This window comes from Stomoxys calcitrans, chromosome 1 (assembly GCF_963082655.1).
Source record: "Stomoxys calcitrans chromosome 1, idStoCalc2.1, whole genome shotgun sequence".
In the NCBI taxonomy this organism is placed as follows: Eukaryota; Metazoa; Arthropoda; class Insecta; order Diptera; family Muscidae; genus Stomoxys; species Stomoxys calcitrans.
In genome coordinates this window covers 98,913,322-98,933,822 of record NC_081552.1, presented here as the reverse complement: position 1 = coordinate 98,933,822, position 20,501 = coordinate 98,913,322, and the positions used below count along the sequence as shown (strand labels likewise).

The following is a 20,501-nucleotide window of genomic DNA, read 5'->3' as shown; positions in this document are numbered from 1 at the left end:
CGGCATCTTTTCTTATGCAAAAAAAGGATATAAGAAAAGATATGCTCTGCTATGAGAGCGAGACCTGGAGACCTGTATAAAATGTCTGCCAATTCAAATAAGAATTGCGCTCTTTGTGAGCTCAAAAAGTAAAATATGGAGATCGATTTATATGGGAGCTGTATCGGGCTATGGACCGATTCAGACCATAATAAACACGTATGTTGATGGTCATGAAAGAATCCGTCGTACAAAATTTCAGGCAAATCTGATAATAATTGCGACCTCTAGAGGCTCAAGAAGTCAAGATCCAAGATCGGTTTATATGGCAGCTATATCTGGTTATGAACCGACTTGTACTTTATTTGACACAGTTGTTGAAAGTAACAATAAAAAAACGTCTTGCGAAATTTTAGCCAAATCGGATAGGAATTGCGCCCTCTAGAAGCTCAAGAAGTCAAGTCCCCAGATCTGTTTATATGACAGCTATATCAGGTTATGGACCGATTTAAACCATACTTGGCAAAGTTGTTGGATATAATAACAAAACACGTCGTGCAAAATTTCATTTCAATCGGATAAGAATTGCGCACTCTAGAGGCTCAAGAAGTCAAGACCCAAGATCGGTTTATAGGACAGCTATATAAGGTTATTGACCGATTTGAACCATACTTGGCACAGTTATTGGATATCGTAACAAAACACGTTGTGCAAAATTTCATTCCAATCGGATATTATATGGCAGCTATATCAAAACATGGACCGATATGGCCCATTTACAATACCAACCTATACTAATAAGATGTAATACTAATAAGAAGTATTTGTGCAAAATTTCAAGCGGCTAGCTTTACTCCCTCGGAAGTTAGCGTGCTTTCGACAGACAGACGGACGGACGGACGGAAGGAAGGAAGGACGGACGGACGGACGGACAGACGGACGGACATGGCTAGATCGACAAAAAATGTCACGACGATCAAGAATATATATACTTTATGGGGTCTCAGACGAATATTTCGAGTAGTTACAAACAGAATGACGAAATTAGTATACCCCCCATCTTATGGTGGAGGGTATAAAAATGTAATTAAAATTGTATCTCTCTTCCTTGCTATAGTGGTGTCTTAAGTAGTGGTGTAGGGCATTCAAACATCCAATTGCTCCCATCTTTATACCCACCACCGAAGAATGGGGTATATTCATTTTGTTATTCCGTTCGCAACACATCGAAATATCCATTTCCGACCCTATAAATTATATATATTCTTGATCAGCATAAAAATCTAAGATGATCTAGACATGTCCGTCCATCTGTCCGTCTGTCTGTCTGTCTGTTGAAATCACGCTACAGTCTTCAAAAATAGAGATATTGAGCTGAAACTTTGCACAGGTTTTTTTTTGTCCATAAGCAAGTTAAGTTCGAAGATGGGCTATATCGGACTATATCTTTATATAGCCCCCATAAAACCGACCCGCCGATTTAGGGTCTTAGGCCCATAAAAGCCACATTTATTATCCGATTTTTCTGAAATTTGGGACAGTGAGTTATGTTAGGCCCCTCGACATCCTCCGTCAATTTGTCTCAGATCGGTTCAGATTTCGATATAGCTTCCATATAGACCGATCCTCCGATTTAGGGTCTTAGGCTCATAAAAGCCAAATTTATTATCCGCTTTTGCTGAAATTTGGGACAGTGAGTTGTGTTAGGCCCCTCGACTACCTTCGTCAATTTGGCCTAGATCGGTCCACATTTGGATATAGCTGCCATATAGACCGATTCAACGATTTAGGGTCCTAGGCCCATAAAAGCCATATTCATTATCCGATTTTGCTGAAATTTGGGACAGTGAGTTGTGATAAGCCCTTCGACATCCTTCGTCAATTTGGCTCAGATCAGTCCAGTTTTGGATATAGCTGCCACATAGACCGATCCCTTGATTTAGGGTTTTGGGCCCATAAAAGCCACATTTATTACCCGATTTTGTTGAAATTTGGGACAGTGAGTAGAGCTAGGCCCTTCGATATCCCTTGTCAATTTGGCTCAGATCGGTCCAGATTTGTATATAGCTGCCATATAGACCGATCTCTCGATTAGAGGTTTTGGGTCCATAAAAGGCGCATTTATTGTCCGATGTGGCCGAAATTGGGACAGTGGGTTAAATTAAGCCCTTCGACATACTTCTGCAATATGGCACAGATTGGTTCAGATTTGGATATAGCTGCCATTTAGACCGATCTCTCGATCTGAGGTTTTGGGGTCATAACAGGCACGTTTATTGTCCGATGACGCCGAAATTTGGGACGGTGAGTTGTTTTAGGCCCTTCGATATCCTTTTTATACCCTCCACCATAAGATGGGGGGTATACTAATTTCGTCATTCTGATTGTAACTACTCGAAATATTCGTCTGAGACCCCATAAAGTATATATATTCTTGATCGTCGTGAAATTTTATGTCGATCTAGCCATGTCCGTCCGTCTATCGGTCCGTCCGTCCGTCCGTCCGTCCTTCCGTCCGTCCGTCCTTCCGTCCGTCCGTCTGTCCTTCCGTCCGTCCGTCCTTCCGTCCGTCCGTCCTTCCGTCCGTCCGTCCTTCCGTCCGTCCGTCTGTCTGTCGAAAGCACGCTAACTTCCGAAGGAGTAAAGCTAGCCGCTTGAAATTTTGCACAAATACTTCTTATTAGTGTGGGTCGGTTGGTATTGTAAATGGGCCATATCGGTCCATGTTTTGATATAGCTGCCATATAAACCGATCTTGGGTCTTGACTTCTTGAGCCAATAGAGGGCGCAATTCTTATCCGATTAGAATGAAATTTTGCACGACGTGTTTTGTTATGACATCCAACAACTGTGCTAAGTATGGTTCAAATCGGTGTATAACCTGATATAGCTGCCATATAAACCAATGTTGGGTCTTGACTTTTTTAACCTCTAGAGTGCGCAATTCTTATCCGATTGGAATGAAATTTTGCACGACGTGTTTTGTTATTATATCCAACAACTGTGCAAAGTATGGTTCAAATCGGTCCATAACCTGATATAGCTGCCATATACACCGATCTGGGGTTTTGACTTCTTGAGCCTCTAGAGTGCGCAATTCTTATCCGATTGGAATGAAATTTTGCACGACGTGATTTGTTATGATATCCAACAACTGTGCCAAGTATGGTTCAAATCGGTCCATAACCTTATATAGCTGTCATATAAACCGATCTTGGGTCTTGACTTCTTGAGCCTCTAGAGAGCGCAATTCTTATCCAATTTGCATGAATTTTGGCACGTAGTATTTTGTTATGATATCCAATAACTGTGCAAAATATGGTTCAAATCGGTTTATAATCTGATATAGCTGCCCTATAAACCGATCTGGGATCTTGACTTCTTGAGCCTCTAAAGGTCGCAATTATTATCCGATTTGCTTGAAATTTTGTACGACGGATTCTCTCATGACCATTAACATACGTGTTTATTATGGCCTGAATCGGTATATAGCCCGATACAGCTCCCATATAAATCGATCTCTCTATTTTACTTCTTCAGCCCACAAAGGGCGCAATTCTTATTCGAATTGGCTGACATTTTACACAGGTCTCCAACATATAATTTTATTGTGGTCCAAACCAGACCATATCTTGATATCGCTCTATTAGCAGAGCAAATCTTTTCTTATATCCTTTTTTTGCCTACGAAGAGATGCCGGGAAAAGAACTCGACATATGCGATCCATGGTGGAGGATATATAAGATTCGGCCCGGCCGAACTTAGCACGCTTTTACTTGTTTTTCCTAAGAAGAGTTGCCGGGAAAAGAACTCGACATATGCGATCCATGGTGGAGGATATATAAGATTCGGCCCTTCCGAACTTAGCACGCTTTTACTTGTTAAATTTGATCCAGATGCGTCCAGATATGCCATATAGATCAATATCCCGATTTATAGACTTGGTCCCATAAAGTCGCATTTATAATCCGATTTCACTTAAATTTTACACAGTGACTTATGCTAAGCATTTCGACATCCGTTAAGCACATGGCTCAAATCAGTTTAATTTTAGATATAGCTACTTAAAAGACCAATATTTTGTTATACGCAATTGAAAAATGACTTGTACTTATAAGTATTTGGTCCAAATCGGAACATATTTCGATATAGCTGCTATGGGGCATAAGGTATGCATTTTCACCGGATTTTGACGAAAGGTGTTTTACATATATACCCGAGGTGGTGGGTATCCAAAGTTCGGCCCGGCCGAACTTAACGCCTTTTTACTTGTTATACCCTCCACCATAAGATTGGGGGTATACTAATTTCGTCATTCTGTTTGTAACTGCTCGAAATATTCGTCTGAGACCCCATAAAGTATAAATATTTTTGATCGTCGCGACATTTTATATCGTTCTAGCCATGTCCGTCCGTCCGTCCGTCCGTCCGTCTGTCTGTCGAAAGCACGCTAACTTCCGAAGGAGTAAAGCTAGCCGCTTGAAATTTTGCACAAATACTTCTTATTAGTGTAGGTCGGTTGGTATTGTAAATGGGCCATATCGGTCCATGTTTTGATATAGCTGCCATATAAACCGATCTTGGGTCTTGATTTCTTGAGCCTCTAGAGTGCGCAATTCTTATCCGATTGGAATAAAATTTTGCACGACGTGTTTTCTTATGATATCCAACATCTGTGTCAAGTATGGTTCAAATCGGTCCATAACCTGATATAGCTGCCATATAAACCGATCTTGGGTCTTGACTTCTTGAGCCTCTAGAGTGCGCAATTCTTATCCGATCAAAATGAAATTTTGCACAACGTGTTCTGTTATGATATCCAACTACTGTGCCAAGTATGGTTGAAAGCGGTCCATAACCTGATATAGCTGCCATATAAACCGATCTTGGGTCTTGACTTCTTGAGCCTCTAGAGGGCGCAATTCTTATCCGATTGGAATGGAATTTCGCACGACGTGTTTTGTTATGATACCCAACAACTGTGCCAAGTATGGTTTAAATCGGTTCATAACCTGATATAGCTGTCATATAAACCGATCTTGGGTCTTGACTTCTTGAGCCTCTAGAGGGCACAATTCTAATCCGATTTGAATGAGTTTTTGCACGAAGTATTTCGTCATGATATCCAACAACTGTGCCAAGTATGGTTGAAATCGGTCCATAACCTGATACAGTTGTCATATAAACAGATCTGGGGATTTGGCTTTTTGAGCGCAATTCCTATCCGATGTGGCTCGAATTTTGCACGACGTATTTTATTTTTACTTTCAACAACTGTGTCAAATAAGGTTCAAATCGGTTCATAACCTGATATAGCTGCCATATAAACCGATCTGGGATCTTGACTTCTTGACCCCTAGAGGTCGCAATTATGTTTTACTTGTTTGAATATGCTCAGTTTTCGAACAGTTTGAAAGTTCGTACTTAGAAACATAGTACGAAACAATTTTTAAATGTTTTCAAATTGTTTAAAATCAATCTGGACAAAAAGACCCATATGCAATGGCCAACTACCCACAAATATGAAATATCTCATGCGGATAACCCCATTCGTTCGAACGTTATAGTGACTTCGGACATCTGTTGAACGGATGGACGAATATGGGTAGACTGGCTTAACCTATTAAAGGCGAATGGGTAGAAAAATACCCAAGAATAGAACTGCATTAGAATAATTCTAGCTCCATTTGAGAAATAAGTTATCTAATGAGATTTGGATTGGCTTAAAGTGGATTTATGAAACTAGTTAAAAATATTTGCCATCATATATGGTCTTGTTTGGGGGAAAACTCGGCAAAAATCCATAGCAGCTATGTCGAAATATGGCCCTTTTCACCCAAATTCGGCACGGACATTGAGTTGTCTAATAAATACAAGTCACATAATTAGACAATTTTGTAGCACAAAATATTGGCATTGTTGGCAGCTATATCTAAATATAGACCAATTTGAACCACATAGGACACGGATGTCGAAGAGCCTAACATAATAAAAGTGTCTTTTATGGGCCCAAGACTTAAAATTAAAAGATCTCTCTAAATGGTAGTTATATCCAAATCTGGACCGATCTGGGCCAAATCGAAGAAGGATGTCGAGTGGCCTAACACAACTCACTGTCCCAAATTGCAGCGAAAACGGACAATATGCCACAATGCGTCATTTATGGGCCCAAAACCTTAAATCAGCAAAACGACATTCATCGCAGACATACCAAGCTGGACCGACCTGAACCAAATAGCAAAAAGGTGTCGAAGGGCCTGACACAACTCACTGTCCCAAAATTTGGGCGAAATCGGATTATAAATGCGCCTTTTATGGGTCAAAGACCAATATGGCAGCTATATCCAATTCAGGACCGATCTGGGCCAAATTGAAGAAGGATGTCGAGTGGCTTATCACAACCCACTGCTCTAAATTTCAGCATAATCGGATAATAAATGTGGCTTTTATGGGCCCAAGAACTTAAATCGGCAGATCGGTCTATATGGGGGCTATATCAAGATATAGTCCGATATAACCATCTTCGAAAAAAAGTGTGTGCAAAGTTTCAGCTCAATATCTCAATTTTTGAAGACTGTAGCGTAATTTCAACAGACAGACGGTAGGACGGAAATGGTTATATCGTCTTAGGTTTTCACGACCATGAAGAAATTATATACTTCATATATACTGTATACTAGCTGCCCCGGGCCCGCTCCGCTGCGCCTTCTTTTACTTAATATGGGACAAAAGTTTCCTTGGAATATTTATTTTAATCAATTAAAGATCTTTTAGTGAAATACCATGCTACGAAAATAGTATATCGCTTGACTAACAGTTTATCAATATAAGTGCCTTTATCTGAATCCCATATGATCTTTATTGGTCTACGAATTTAAGCTTGCATATAAGGTGTACTCCATTCTTAAAAAACTTCAGCCCGATATTCTCATGATGTCTGATTTAGTGGTGTTTTCGGGGGAGAGGTGGTCCCCCAGATACTTGGCCGTGAAAAAATATCAGCATCGTACTTTTCTCTCAAATACCATTTATTTAAACCTCATATTGCCATTGGCTTAAGAGGAGTTTACAGAATGAGGGGTCCCCCAAATACATGGCCCCAAAACAGGTTATCAAATTCGATTTCTAATCTCAAATACCTTTCATTTGAGACACATGGTCGAAAATTTTTTTCCCTTTGGGGTGTTTTGGGAAAGGGGTGATGCCCTAAATACATGGTCCTACATTTGAATATCAAATTCGTATTCTACTTCCAAATACCTTCATTTGAGCCCCATATTGCAATGGTCACTAAAAAATTGCTGTTTGTGGGGTATTTTGGGAAAGGGGTAGACCCCCAAAAAATTGGTCCCGAAAATGGGTATCAATTCTTGCTCTAGCCCCCCATACCTTTCATTTACGCCCACATTGGCATGGTCGGTAAATATGCCCGATTTAGGGATGTTTTGGGGATTGGGGTGGTCCCCCAAATTCTAAGCCCTGAAAATATATCAGCAACGTGTTCTATTCTCATATATCTATATATAATTTATTTGAACCCCATATTGCCATTGCCCTCAAAATTGGATATCAAATTCGTTTTCTAATCTCATTTAAACTCCTTATTGCAATGTCCGGTTTGGGGTATTGGCCCTAAAAACTATGAATATTTAGTTTCACCCTCTTTAAGACCCAAATTGTCTTGGTGAGCAAATACGTCCTATATGGGGGTTGTTATGGTGGTGGGACGAACGCTAGACAGTTGGCCCCTAATGTTGATATCAGATACGTGGTCTACTCCCAGATACCTTTAATTTGTGCCCCATATTTCCATAGTTGGCAAACATGACCGGCTTAGGGGGTGTTTTGGGGGATGGGCGGCCACTCAGTGAGTTGGCCTTGAAAATATATATCGGATTCGTATTCCACTTTAAAACCCCTTTTATTTGAGCCTCATATTGCAATAGTCAGAAAATACTTTCTATTTGGGTGGTGTTGTGGGGGTGGGGTGGACCCATAGACACTTTTCCCGAATATTGATATCAAATTCGTGCTTTACTCCCAAAGACCTTTCATTTGAGCTCCATATTGCTATGGTCGCAAATTTTCCTCCTTTGGGGGGTGTTTTTGTGAGAGGGGCTCCCCAAATACTTGGTCGCATATTTGGATATCAGATTCGTATTCTACATTCAAATACCTTTTATTGACGCCCCATATTCCCATGGTCAGTAAATAAGTCCACTTCGGGGGATGTTTTGGGGAAGGGGTGGAACCCCAGAAACGTGGTCCGACATTTGGATATCAGATTCGTATTCTACATTCAAATACCTTTCATTTGAGTCCCATATTGCCATGGTCGGTAAATATGTCCGATTTAGGGGTGTTTTGGGGCTTGGGGTGGTCCCCCTAGCACTTGGTCCGACAATTGGATATCAGATACGTTCTCTCATCCTAGTTGCCTTTCATTTGAGTCCCATATTGTCGTTATTGGTCTAAATATATGTTTGGTAGGTTTTAGGGTAGGGCAGCCCCCCTAGGTAACCCACCCGAAATTTGGATACCAAATTTTTATTTTTAGTGTACTACATGAGAGCACACAAAATTTCGTTTAAATCGCACCACCCATCTCCGAGATCTGGCGTTTCTGAAAATTAGGGTAAGGGGGAGGGTCCGCCCCCCTTTCCGATATCAAAAAATGTAGTACCCTATTTTCACCACGGGGCCATTGCGCACCATCTGTGTTAATTTCAAGAAAATCGGTTCAGCCGTTTCCGAGTCTATAAGGAACACACAAACATACAAACAAACAAATAAATCTACAAACAAACACAAATTGAATTTTATATACTGTATATATACACCCCCATCCTTCGGTGGTGGGTTTAGTAATGACTAGCGCCTTCACGATTAGTCGATTTGCCAATAAGTAAAAAGTCGTTAAGTTCGGCCGGGCCGGAGTTTGGATACCCACCACTTCCGGTATATATGTAATCCACCTTTCACTAAAATCCGGTGTAAATTGCATACCTTATGTCCCATAGCTGTTATATCGAAATATGTTCCGATTTAGACCAAATACTAATCGGTACAAGTCATTGTTCAATTGTGTATAACAAAATATTGGTCATTTTAGAAGCTATAACTAAAAATAAACCGATCTGAAGCACATGCGACACTGATGTCGAAAAGCCTAACACAACGAACTGTCCCATATCTCGGCGAAATCGGACAATAAATGCTCCTTTTATGGACCCAAAACCTTAAATCGAGAGATCAGCAAAGTCGGATAATAAATGTAGCTTTTATGGGCCTAAGACCCTAAATCGGCGGATCGGTCTATATGGGGGCTATATCAAGATATAGTCCGATATAGCCCATCTTCGAACTTAACCTGCTTATGGACAAAAAAAAAAAAGAATCTGTGCAAAGTTTCAGCTCAATATCTCTATTTTTAAGACTGTAGCGTGATTTCAACAGACAGACGTAGAGACGGACGGACATGGGTAGATCGTCTTAGATGTTTACGCTGATCAAGTATATACATACTTTATAGGGTCGGAAATGGATATGTCGATGTGTTGCAAACGGAATGACAAAATGAATGTACCGCCATCCTTCGGTGGTGGATATAATAGTGATAAGCTACACATCATGAAATGTAATTTGACATCCCATTGGATAATTAATGCCAATTTGTGAAATCTATTTCTAATCCCAATTATTTACATATTGAATCTGGATTGGTTACCAAGATGTCTAAAAAACTTCGCAGCCTAAGAGATTTGGAAGTCAATGGGGTGAGGAATGGAAAACGGTTAAGGATTTTGAGAGCAGCACGGAATTCCTGACATAGATGTCTTCGAGGTTACTTTTCGGATTGGGAGGACTCTTCTCAATACAACACATATGCACTTGTGGTGTATGGCATTATTATTATACCCCCATCTGGGGGTATTCAATATTTAGGTGACCCATAAAATATACATTTCGGAAACTCGCAAAGCTTAAGAAATTTTTTGCAGTATTTTAAAACAGAATGTGCTCAATCGAAATTTAACGTGTACTGGAGTTTCATTCCTATCCTTATTTTTTCAGCTTTTTCGACATGGGCCACGAACACCTGTCAATACGTATCCCAATGACCCATACGTTAATGAAACATTCTTTCCCTACGGCTGGGGTCACTTAACTAACGTTTGTTTAATCGCATATTTTTACTGCAAAATACAATATAATAATTTATTTATTATTGAAAATTTGCAGGATGCCAAAAAGGAGCTATTTACGATGGGAAACTCGCTGGCCCTGCGATATCAAGACCTTACGAAGCCTTACTATAAACCTGACGTTTGTAAAAAAAAAATTATTTTAATACCAGGATAGTTGTCATTTTAGTCATTTTAATACCAGCTCTTTCTCATTTTAGATGATTTATGCCCAATCTTCAGAGTCGCCACGTACCATGATGTCAATTTCTGTTCTTTTAGCTGGTCTTCTACCACCTGTTCATACACCTATGGAATGGAATTTTAAATTAAATTGGCAGCCAATACCAATTTTTGTAAAACCTGCAGAATCAGACATTGTAAGTAATCTAAATTACACTTTTTGATCTTTAATATGCTAATTTTTATGGAGACAGTGACTTTCGTTCGACCACTCGGTATAAAAATAAACATAAAAATAGCAAATCGCACAATTTTCATGTATACACCGAGAGAAAAAAAGATATAAGAACAAGTAAAAACGTCCTAAGTGCTGCCGAACAGAATCTAAAAGTCCTGTGCCAGTGATTCTGCTTCGCGTAGTTAACAGCGTGTTGCACGGTTGTGAATGTTCAGCCTGTCCCTAAGGTTATGGTTCCCTATCCAAGATTATGGAGAGCATGGTATAAACCAAAATGTGAGCTATTTAAACTCGAGTGCCTTTCTTAGCGATCGATAGTATGGATTCTGTGGAAATCGTTCCACGGGAGAACTAATAGCATTTGCGTCAGAACTTTGGCACGCTCCATCCACCAATTTGATAGGACTTAGGTCGTAGCTGTAGATACTTTCAAGTCATTTAATGGGCCGGTGCACGTTTATCAAAGCTTGTCACCTCTCTCCTTGCTAATAATTTCGTTCATTATACCAACCACCGTTGGTTGGAGGTGTTCTGTTTCTAACACCTGGAAATATTCGCCTTAGACCCCATAAAGTATATATATTCTTGATCGTCTCGACGTTCTAAGTCAATCGAGCCATGCACATCCGTCCGTCTGTCAAAGTCACGATAAAGATAGATTCTTACCGCCGCAATATTTGTCCGATTTGGCTGAAATTTTGCATGTGGTGTTCTGTTACGACTTCCAAAAACTGTGCCAAATACGCTCCAAATCGGTTTATAAACTGATATAGCTCCCATATAAACCGGTCTCCGGATCAACCTTATTCGGTTTCTAGAAGCTTTAATTTTTGCTGGTTTCACACAAGTATGGTATGTAGAATAAAATAACGCCCTTTAACTAGATTTATTATACCCACCACCGAAGGATGGGGGTATATTCATTTTGTCATTCCGTTTGCAACACATTACCCAATTCCGACCCTATAAAGTATATATATATATAAAAATATATATATATATAAAAAAAAAAATATATATATATAAAAATCTAAGACAATCCAGATATGTCCGTCCGTCTGTCTGTTGAAATCACGCTACAGTCTTCAAAAATAGAAATATTGAGCTGAAACTTTACACAGATTCTTTTTTTGTCCATAAGCAGGTTAAGTTCGAAGATGGGCTATATCGGACTATATCTTGATATAGCCCCCATATAGACCGATCCGCCGATTTAGGAATTAATAAAAGCCACATTTATTATCCGATTTTGCTGAAATTTGGGACAGTGAGTTGTGTTAAACCCTTCGACATCCTTCGCCAATTTGGCTCAGATCGGTTCAGATTTGGATATAGCTGCCATATAGACCGATCCTCCGATTAAGGGTCTTCTCGTCCGATATGATTGAAATTTTGAATGAGGTGTTTTATTATGACTTCCAACAACTGTGTTAAGTATAGTGCAAAGCGGTGCATAACCTGATATAGCTGCCATTTAAACGGTTCTGGAATCTTGATTTCTTGAGCCTCTAGAGGGCGCAATTCTTTTCCGATTTGGCTGAAATTTTGTACAACAGCTTCTTCCATGACCTTCAATATACGTGTCCAATATGATCTGAATCGATCTATAGCTTGATACAGCTCCCATATTTTGCGCAATTCTTATACGAATGGACTGAAATATAAGGCAATGACTCCAACAATGCTCAGCATTCAATTGTTTGCCTAAAGCATTGTTTACCTAAAAAGAGATACCGCGCAGAAAACTCCACAAATGCGATCCATGATGGAGGGTATATAAGATTCGGCACGGCCGAACTTAGCACGCTCTTACATGTTTTAAATTTAGCTTTCTTCTAGATCGCACTAAACGAATTGTTATAGATGGGTTTTCATCCATTGAATATAAATGGCAGGTGTAACACGGGGCTCTGTCATTTCTTCCTCTCTTTTTTTACCCACCACCGACGGATGGGGGTATATTTATTTTGTCATTCCGTTTGCAACACATCGAAATATCCATTTCCGACCCTACAAAGTATATATATTCTTGATCAGCGTAAAAATCTAAGACGATCTAGACATGTCCGTCCGTCTGTCCGTCTGTCTGTTGAAATCACGCTACAGTCTTCAAAATAGAGATATTGAGCTGAAACTTTGCACAGATTCTTTTTTTGTCCATAAGCTAAGTTCGAAGATGGGCTATATCGGACTATATCTTGATATAGCCCCCATATAGTCCGATCCGCCGATTTAGGGTCTTAGGCCCATAAAAGCCACATTTATTGTCCGATTTTGCTGAAATTTAAGACAATGAGTTGTCTTAGACCCTTCTACATCTTCCGTCAATATGGCTCAGATCGGTTCAGATTTGGATATAGCTGTCATATAGACCGATCCTCCAATTTAGGGTCTTAGGCCCATAAAAGCCACATTTATTATCCGATTTTGCTGAAATACAGGACAGTGAGTTGTGTTAGGCCCTTCAACATTCTCCGTCAATTTGGCTAAGATCGGTTCAGATTTGGATATAGCATCCATATAGACCTATCCTCCGATTTAGGGTCTTAGGCCCATAAAAGCCACATTTATTATCCGATTTTGCTGAAATTTGGGGCAGTGAGTTGTCCTAGGCCCTTCGACATCGTCCGTCAATATGGCTCAGATCGGTTTAGATTTGGATATAGCTGCCATATAGACCGATCCTCCAATTTAGGGTCATAGGCCCATAAAAGCCACATTTATTATCCGATTTTGCGGAAATTTGGGACAGTGAGTTGTGTTAGGCCCTTCAACATTCTCCGTCAATTTGGCTAAGATCGGTCCAGATTTGGATATAGCTGCCATATAGACCGATCCTCCAATTTAGGGTCTTAGGCCCATAAAAGCCACATTTATTATCCGATTTTGCGGAAACTTGGGACAGTGAGTTGTGTTAGGCCCTTCAACATTCTCCGTCAATTTGGCTTAGATCGGTCCAGATTTGGATATAGCTGCCACATAGACCGATCTCTCGGTTTTAGGTTTTGGAGCCAATAAAAAACGCATTTATTGTCCGATGTTGCCGAAATTTGGGACAAAGAGTTAAGTTAAGCCCCTCCACATATTTCTGCAATTTGGTCTAGATCGATCAAGATTTGCATATAGCTGCCATATAGACCGATCTCTCTATTTTAAGTCTTGGCCCCATAAAAGGCACATTTTTACTCCGATTGCACTGAAATTTGACACACTGATTTATATTATGCTCTTCGACATCCGTGTCGTATATAGTTCAGATCGGTTTATTTTTAGAAATATCTTCTAAAAAGACCAATATTTTGTTATATACAATTGAACAATAACTTTTACTTATTAGTATTTGGTCTAAATCGGAACATGTATTGACATAGCTGCTATGGGGCATAAGGTATGCAATTTTCACCGAATTTTGATAAAAGGTGGTTTACATATATACCCGAGGTGGTGGGTATCCAAAGTTCGGCCCGGCCGAACTTAACGCCTTTTTACTTGTTGTTATTTTCATTGACGATCTTTTTGCTATGTATTTTAATTCTATCTACTCATTCCCGTATGAAGCACCCTCTGCCATTCATTTGCTTTCGACCATAGGCCTAGTTTTGAAGCGATTCAAGAGATTTAATGCACGTAATACCCGGTGCCGTTTGTTATCACAGAAACGATTCGTATATCCATGAGCATCTAAGTGCTCAACACCGATAGATGATGACCGGTGGTATGTATAGGTGTTGAGCACTCAGATGCTCTTGAAGCTGGAGGAAGAAGCTATAAGTAAACGCGTAGTATTTTTATACCCTCCACCATAGGATGAGGGGTATACTAATTTCGTCATTCTGTTTGTAACTACTCGAAATTTTCGTCTGAGACCCCATAAAGTACATATATTCTTGATCGTCGCAACATTTTATGTCGATCTAGCCATGTCCGTCCGTCTGTCCGTCCGTCCGTCTGTCTGTCGAAAGCACGCTAACTTCCGAAGGAGTAGAGCTAGCCGCTTGAAATTTTGCACAAATACTTTTTATTAGTGTAGGTCGGTTGGTAATGTAAATGGGGCATATCGGTCCATGTTTTGATATAGCGGCCATACAAACCGATCTTGGGTCTTGAATTCTTGAGCCTCTAGAGGGCGCAATTCTTATCCGATTTGACTGAAATTTTCCACATAGTGTTTTAGTATCACTTCTAACAACTGTGCTGAGTGTGGTTTAAATCGGTCCATAACCTAGCATAGCTGACACATAAACCGATCTTGGGTCTTGACTTCTTGAGCCTCTAGAGGGCGCAATTCTTATCGGATTGGTATTTTGCACGACGTGTTTTGTTATGATATCCAACAACTGTGCTAAGTATGATTCAAATCGGTTCATAACTGATATAGCTGCAATATAAACCGATATGGGATCTTGACTTCTTGAGCCTCTAGAGGTCGCAATTCTTATCCGATTTGAATGAATTTTGGCACGACGTGTTTTGTTATGATATCCAACAACTGTGCCAAGTATGGTTCAAATCGGTTCATAACCTCATATAGCGTGTTATGTTATAAACCGATCTGAGATCTTGACTTCTTGAGCATGTAGAGGTCGCAATTATTATCCGATTTGCGACGGATTCTCTCATGACCATCAACATACGTGTTTATTATGGTCTGAATCGGTCTACAGCCCGATACAGCTCCCATATAAATCGATCTCTCTATTTTACTTCTTGAGCCCTCAAAGGGCGCAATTTTTATTCGAATTGGGTGACATTTTACACAGGTCTCCAACATATAATTAAATTATGGTCTAAACCGGACCATATCTAGATATCGCTCTAATAGCAGAACAAATCTTTTCTTATATCATTTTTTGCCTAAGAAGAGATGCCGCGAAAAGAACTCGACAAATGCGCTCCATGGTGGAGGGTATACAAGATTCGGCCCGGCCGAACTTAGCACGCTTTTACTTGTTTCTGTTAAGATTTCCAATAACTGTGCTACTTCTTGAGCCAGGCGGACGCCCTCTAGAGGCTCAAGAAGTCAAGACCCAAGATGTGGCCCATTTACAATACCAACCGACCTACACTAATAAGAAGTATTTGTGCAAAATTTGAAGCGGCTAGCTTTACTCCTTCGTAAGTTAGCGTGCTTTCGACAGACAGACGGACGGACGGACGGACAGATGGACGGACGGACATGGCTAGATCGACATAAAATGTCACGACGATCAAGAATATATATACTTTATGGGGTCTCAGACGAATATTTCGAGTAGTTACAAACAGAATGACGAAATTAGTATATCCCCCATCTTATGGTGGAGGGTATAAAAATCGATGTGGCCCACCGATATGTGGCCGATATGGCCCAGTTGCAATCCCCATCGACTTGCGTCAATATAAAGAATGTGTGTAAAATTTCAAACGGCTAGCTCTACGCGTTCGACCGGTATCGTGAATTCGACAGATGGACGGAGGGGCATAGCTAGATCGAATTAGAATTTCGAGACCATCAAGAATATATATACTTAATGGGGAAATTCTGATACGAACTAGCCATGTCCTTCCGTCCGTCTGTCGCAATAACGATAGCGGTCGAACGCATAAAGCTTGAAATTTTGCACATATCCTTATTATAGATGTAGGTCTTTGGGGATTGCAAATGGGTTCAGATTTAAATATAGCTCCCATATTAAACGATCTCCCGATTTGACTTCTTGGGCCCATGGAAGCCACAATTTTATCCGATTTGGCTGAAATTTTGCACATGGTGTTCTGTTATAATTTCCAACAACTGTGCCAAGTACGATCGAATGACGACCAAGTACGACGAAATCGGCCAAGAACCTGATATAGCTCCCATATTAACCGATCTCCCGATTTGACTTCTTGGGCCCATGGAAACCACAATTTTGTCCGATTTGGCTGAAATTTTGCACATAGTGTTCTATTTTGCCTTCCAAGTACGGTGTAAATATGTGAATCATGTGTCAAGTACGGTTTAAATAAGTGAATAACCAGATATAGATCCCATATAAACCGATCTCCCGATTTGATTTCTTGAGCCCCTGGAAGCCGCAATTTTCATCCGATTGGTCTGAAGTTTTGTACGTGGTGTTGTGTTGTAACTCCCAACAACTCTGTTTGCTCTTCCTCCTTGGAAAGCGAATTCCGAAATTCCAAGTAGTCTGAAACCCTCCTCAGCGTGCCTACCCCATCCATAGTGTACAGAAGAGAACTTTGAACGCATACTGTCCTCTCCGGTATGCCAAGTTTCCTCAGCCTATTTGCAACCTTTAAGACACAGTTCGGAATATTAATGCCATCTCAGTTAGGACCAAATAAAGAAATTCGTTTATCGTTTGGCGAGAACATCGATCTTCTGACAATCTCCAAAGTACTACGACGTAGCATACAGTCCGTCCACAGGGCGAAACTCGGATGGATCCCCATGCGGCTAAAAGCGGTGCCTGTCAACCCATTTCTTCGTTGTTAAATGCCCTCTCAATATTTAGGAAGGCCGTCATCGCTTACTCCTTCAGTTAGAGAGACGCCTCGACTTCTCGCATCACTGCGTAGAAGACCGTATTCTCCGGCCTACCCTTAAGGTGTGCATGTTTTGTTCTTGAGGTATGTCTGAAGTTTCCCAACGCCAATCCCTCCCTCAAATTTAAGTCTTTTTTGTTAATACAATTGTTTTATTTGGAATGTCAAATGCTACGTTTTGTAATAAGCATAATTGCCTCTTTACATTTACGATACATTTGTTGTAGTCCTTATTGACATTTGTCTTAAATCTTTGGATGTCAAAGTGGGTGGGAAAACATTAGTCTGAAGTCAATTCCATATACGAACGGTTCGGGCGAAATAAGAATTCTCTATATAATGCATTGTGCGGTCCGCTGGGCAATCAATTACAAACGGGGTGAGTTCCTGGAATGTCTAGTATCGCTGACATACATCCTTACATCACGAATAAGAAGACGAATATCAGACGAACACACACCATGAAAGTACCGATAAAGCAGCGCCAAACAACCCACATTGCGACGATGATGAAGGGAGACAATAGAGTTGAATACCCCACTGTCCCCAATCAACGCCATCGCTCTCCTCTGTACACGGTCCAGTAGCTCCAGGGATGATTTTAAAGCTCCAGCCCATAGATGTAAGCTGTACACCATTTTCGGCCTTATGAAAGTGGTGTAGATGTTAAGAAGATCAGACGGAGTGAAGTAATTCTTACACTGTTTAAGGAAACCTAAACACTTGAATGCTACTTTTGACAATTCAAATACATGTTTAGCCCAACGGACATCACTTTGTATTTTCATGCCTAGAACATCAAGAGCTTCCGATTGTTCAACATATACACCTTTGATAGACAAAAGATTATCGTAATGGATCAGCAAATCGTTTGTGTGACAACAAGCAGCACTGAGTCTTTCGTGCCTTAAAATCTACTCGATTCATTCGACCCCACTCAGAAATGGCCAGCAAATCCTGGCAGAGTGTATCGTCCATAACCCGCCTCTTGTCCTCAATCCCTCGAAGTCTTGGCCTATGGTCGAATGAGTACGAATGGCAGAGATTACTGTCATCCGCAAATGAGTAGATCGGATTCGACGTCTGACCCAACAGAGCGTTCATGAAAATTAGAAAAAGAGGAGGAGAAAGAGAAAGAACAGAGCCCTGGGGTACACCTGCTGTCAATTTGTGCTCATTGGATGAGAACCCATCTATAACGACTCGAATAGTGCGATCTCTGAGAAAGCTCGAAATAAATCGAAGGAAGCCATCACCGACACCAAGTGCGGCAATCTTTGATAGTAGTGCAACGTGCCAGACCCTTTCAAATGCCTTGGAGATATCCAGAGCCACAACCTTACTCTCACCAAACTGGTGGATTGAGCGACTCCCATGTTCTGACAGAAGTGCCATGAGGTCACCGGTAAAGCGATTTCTGCGGAACCCATACTGTTGGTCGCTAAGAAGGCCATTAGACTCTAAATACCTCACAAGATGGTGATTAACCATGCTTTCCATGACCTTGGAGAGAGCGGAGCATATCGCAATTGGCCGATAATTCGCAGGGTTGTTTGCCTCACCCTTCTTGGGTATTGCCTGAACGTCCGCAAACCTCCAACACGCCGGGAAGACTCCCGCGTGGTAGGCGAAGAACACTTGCGTAAGACAAGTGTTGATAAGCCATCCGGGCCCGGGGATTTATTTACGTCTAGGTTTTCAAAAACCCTTTTAACACCACGAGTTCAAAACAAGTAAAAGCGTGCTAAGTTCGGCCGGGCCGAATCTTATACACCCTCCACCATAGATCGCATTTGTCGAGTTCTTTTCCCGGCATCTCTTCTTAGGCAAAAAAGGATATAAGAAAAGAGTTGCTCTGCTATTAAAACGATATCAAGATATGGTCCGGTTCAGACCACAATTAAATTATATGTTGGAGACCTGTGTAAAATTTCAGCCAATTCGTATAAGAATTGCGCCCATTGGGGCTCACGAAGTAAAATAAAGAGAACGATTTATATGGGATCTGTATCGGGCTATAGACCGATTCAGACCATAATAAACACGTTTTTTGATGGTCATGAGAGGATCCGTCGTACAAAATTTCAGGCATATCGGATAATAATTGCGACCTCTAGGGGTCAAGAAGTCAAGATCCCAGATCGGTTTATATGGCAGCTATATCAGGTTATGAACCGATTTGAACCTTATTTGACACAGTTGAAAGTAAAAATAAAATATGTCATGCAAAATTTCAACCAAATCGGATAGGAATTGCGCCCTCTAGAAGCTCAAGAAGTCAAGACCCAAGATCGGTTTATATGGCAGCTATATCAGGTTATGGACCGATTTGAACTATACTTGGCACAGATGTTGGATATCATAGCAAAACACGTCGTGCAAAATTTCATTCCAATCGGATAAGAATTGCGCACTCTAGAGGCTCAAGAAGTCAAGACCCAAGATCCGTTTATATGGCAGCTATATCAGGTTATGAACCCATTTGAACTATACTTGGCACAGTAGTTGGATATCATAGCAAAACACGTCGTGCAAAATTTCATTCCAATCGGATAAGAATTGCGCACTCTAGAGGCTCAAGAAGTCAAGACCCAAGATCGGTTTATATGGCAGCTATATCAGGTTATGGACCGATTTAAACCATACTTGGCACAGTTATTGGATATAATAACAAAACACGTCGTGCAAAATTTTATTCTGGTCGGATAAGAATTGCGCCTTCTAGAGGCTCAAGAAGTCAAGACCCAAGATCGGTTTATATGGCAGCTATATCAGGTTATGGACCGATTTGAACTATACTTGGCACAGTTGTTGGATGTCATAGCAAAACACGTCGTGCAAAATTTCATTCCAATCGGATAAGAATTGCGCACCCTAGAGGCTCAAGAAGTCAAGACGCAAGATCGGTTTATATGGCAGCTATATCGAAACATGGACCGATATGGCCCATTTACAATACCAACCGACCTACACTAATAAGAAGTATTTGTGCAAAATTTCAAGCGGCTAGCTCTACTCCTTCGGAAGTTAGCGTGCTTTCGACAGACAGACGGACGGACAGACAGACGGACGGACATGGCTAGATCGATATAAAATGTCGCGACGATCAAGAATATATATACTTTATGGGGTCTCAGGCGAATATTTCGAGTAGTTACAAACAGAATGACGAAATTAGTATACCCCCCATCTTATGGTGGGGGGTATAAAAATATTTGGGGCATGATGCCAGATACATTCTCGATTGAGGGGAGTGGTTGATTGCTCTCCGGCAGGGAAGAGTTCCCTGCCTTATCAACCGGGTCAGTGAACGTTTGATCATCCTTAACAAGAAATGGAATAGATGAAGAACAACCCTTTACTCTTTTCACGAACGACCAAAAGCTCTTACT

General features: G+C 40.7%; 1 protein-coding gene across 2 annotated transcripts in view; it reads left to right on the top strand.

The window, feature by feature from the left end:
• The window catches only part of LOC106095295 (venom acid phosphatase Acph-1), a 77,268-nt gene that overhangs the window by 20,639 nt on the left and 36,128 nt on the right, over nt 1-20,501 (top strand). Inside the window, exons 2-4 of one of the 2 annotated variants that reach the window (XM_059371055.1) lie at nt 10,054-10,152; nt 10,222-10,305; nt 10,385-10,543. In XM_059371055.1, coding sequence (XP_059227038.1) covers nt 10,054-10,152; nt 10,222-10,305; nt 10,385-10,543 — 342 coding nt within the window. The remainder of the gene's footprint in view (nt 1-10,053; nt 10,153-10,221; nt 10,306-10,384; nt 10,544-20,501) is intronic. The other variant, XM_059371056.1, reaches the window with a different exon arrangement.